Genomic DNA, 2,872 nt, shown 5'->3' with positions numbered 1-2,872 from the left:
TGCTACTGACTTATGAATTAGCACTGTACTCGAATACAAGGATGTTGTATTCGAATACGACAGTGTAGTTTTGTGCAGTTTGGCATATGAAAACCCTTTCCAGGAGTATGCTAAGTTGAAAAGTTATTTTGTGCATTTGAAATTTAAATGTTATGTGATATTTTTTAATTTCGGTTGGTGACCCTTTACAATTATTGTGGAAATCTGGGATTTGCCCTCATATGAGAACCAGGATCATCCTACCAGTTAGTACCCTAGAGATGGGAAGGTAGTTAAACATACCTGACCGAAGTTGTGTCAAGAGGATTTTGCGGGGAGCATGGAGATCACCCCGGTTGTATAGTATTTTGTAGCATGATCAGATTAGATGGTTGTATAGGGACTAGATGTCTTTCTTTTGTGGATGTATACATATACCTCATATTGTCAGCTTGACTTTTATTTTGATGGGTCCTTGTACCACATTTTGATGCGACGTGGGGAAGTTAAAATTCTTGGGGTAGTGCTTTTGTACAGGTGTCTGCCGAGAATACCCCAGGGGTATGAGCTATGTTTGATAGGTCTCATAGCCCCGGTGTATTTTGCTGTTTAAATGCCTTGGATTTTTTTAATTTCAATAACTAATTCTGTTGCTTGTAAATATTTGTTGACTTTTGTTGTTATGTTACGACTTAAAGATTTTATCCAAAAGTATTTCTTTCGATTTTTGTTTAAAAAAAAGGGTTGTTACAAAGAGCTTGTATGGTCTGAAACAAGCTCCAAGGCAATGGTACAAGAAGTTTGAAAGTTTAATGCGCATGGAAGATTTCCAGAAGTGCAACGCCAACCACTATTGCTTCTTCAAGAGATATAAGTCCAGTTATATCATTTTTCTACTTTATGTTGATGATTTGTTAGTAGTAGGTTCAAATATAGACGAGATCAGAAACTTTAAAATGCAGTTGTCAAAAGAATTTGACATGAAGGACTTAGGTACTGCAAAGAAGATCCTTAGAATGAAAATCACGAGAGATAAGCAAAAGAAAATTTTGTAGTTATCTCAAGAAGCGTACATCAATCGTGTTTTGCAAAAGTTCAACATAGGTAACGCCAAACTGGTTAGCACATCTTTGGCAAGTCACTTTGCCTAACCAAGGAGCAATCACCTCAAACAGAGGAAGAAAGAGAATTGATGGCTAAGATTCCATATGCTTCAGCCATTGGATGTTTGATGTACGCAATGGTCTGTACGAGGCCAGACATTGGCCATGCAACGGGAGTTTTTAGCCGGTTTATGTCAAATCTAGGTAAAGCTCATTGGGAAGTAGTAAAATCGATTTTGAGATATCTACGAGCCACCACATAAAAGTGTTTATACTTTGGTAAAGGAGAAACGCAAGTACAAGACTACGTAGATGCAAACTTTGCAATTAAGGTCGATCAATGGAGAAGTACCACTGGTTATATATTCACTGTTGGTACTACAACAGTTAGTTGGATGTCGCGGATACAAAAGATTGTTGCATTATCCACAACAGAGACTGAGTACGTAGCAGTAACAGAAGCTACCAAAGAGATAATATGGCTTCAAGGGTTATTAACAGAGTTGAGTTTCATCTAAGAGCAAAGTGCTTTGTATAGTAACACCGAAAGCGCAATACATCTGGCAAAGAATTCAACATTTCATTCAAGAACAAAGCACATTGATCTTCGTTGTCACTTCATCAGATCTCTGCTTGAGGATGAGGTGTTGGCATTGAAGAAAATTGAAGAAAGCAGGAACCCAACAGACATGTTGACAAAAGTAGTAACCATCAACAAATTGAAGTTGTGCTCAACTTCAGTTGGACTGCTAGAGTAATATACCATAGAAGGCTGCTGCATGATCAAGGTGTGAAGACTGATTAAAATCAGTCTTCAAGTGGGAGATTGTTAAGACTTAGCTACTAAGCAAACTTAGTAACTATGTAAACTTAGTAACCTTACTTCTTAGCCAAGAAGCAAGTTTCTTCACCATGAAGGATGTTGCTTAGCCATGATGTAACTTGGCCATTAAAAAACTTGATCATGAAGCAAGTGATCTAATTCACCTATAAATAGAGGTGATGGATGAAGAGTGAAATTCATTCCAACCCGAAGAGAATCCAAACATTGAGAGAATTTCAAGAGAGCTAGAAAGATTTCTAGGAGTGACATCCTTAGATGTAATTGAGTTTTGGGTAGTGAGAGATTGTGAGTGTGTTTATAAACACTTTGTATAAATTTCCCTTTTTCAATAAAAAGGTCTGCAGTAGCCCGAAGACGTAGGCAGATTTAGCCGAACTCCGTTATCAATTTTGTGTGTTATTATTCCGCATTTTTACTTTCACTTTAATCTGACCATGGGAAATTTTACGTAGTTTCCAAACATTTTTGCATGAATATGAAAAAGATAACAAAGTCGGGAGTACCTTCACTACAACATCATATGAAAATATCGGACTTTAATCGAGCTTGTGGAGATGAATATGGGACTTTAAAAGAGACGAGGAAACAAATGGCTTCGGTCACCGATGAAGACTTCATTGAAACTATTCAAGATATTGATGGTCCTATTGGCAATTTTTTTTCTCCCTGAATGCAATCCCCAATCTTTCGCCCATGATAAGTTGTGGTAAAAGGAAGAAATTGAAAGTGGTCAAGAACAAAGCTAAAATTATTAAACGTAAAGAAAAAATGAATGTGGTTGTCTCCAATTTCAGGGGAAGAAGCTTGAAATTTAATTAAGGATTATAGATGGAAGAAGCTTGAAATTTAATTACGGATTATAGGTGTGACACAGAGTCACTGCCTAAGATCTATTGCGATGTGATGAAAGACGTGGACAAACTCAAAATGATTCTCCAGTATCAAG

General features: G+C 37.0%; 1 protein-coding gene across 1 annotated transcript; it reads left to right on the top strand.

The window, feature by feature from the left end:
* Positions 1-1,219: 1,219 nt before the first annotated feature.
* On the top strand, positions 1,220-1,600 carry LOC140919197 (secreted RxLR effector protein 161-like). Its single transcript, XM_073364778.1, has 2 exons — positions 1,220-1,286; positions 1,368-1,600. Exons 1-2 carry the CDS (start codon positions 1,220-1,222, stop codon positions 1,598-1,600), a joined length of 300 nt encoding a protein of 99 aa, XP_073220879.1.
* The last annotated feature ends 1,272 nt before the right edge of the window (positions 1,601-2,872 follow it).

This window comes from Cicer arietinum, unplaced genomic scaffold, assembly GCF_000331145.2.
Source record: "Cicer arietinum cultivar CDC Frontier isolate Library 1 unplaced genomic scaffold, Cicar.CDCFrontier_v2.0 Ca_scaffold_5899_v2.0, whole genome shotgun sequence".
Lineage (NCBI taxonomy): Eukaryota > Viridiplantae > Streptophyta > Magnoliopsida > Fabales > Fabaceae > Cicer > Cicer arietinum.
This window is presented reverse-complemented; position numbering and strand designations above follow the sequence as displayed.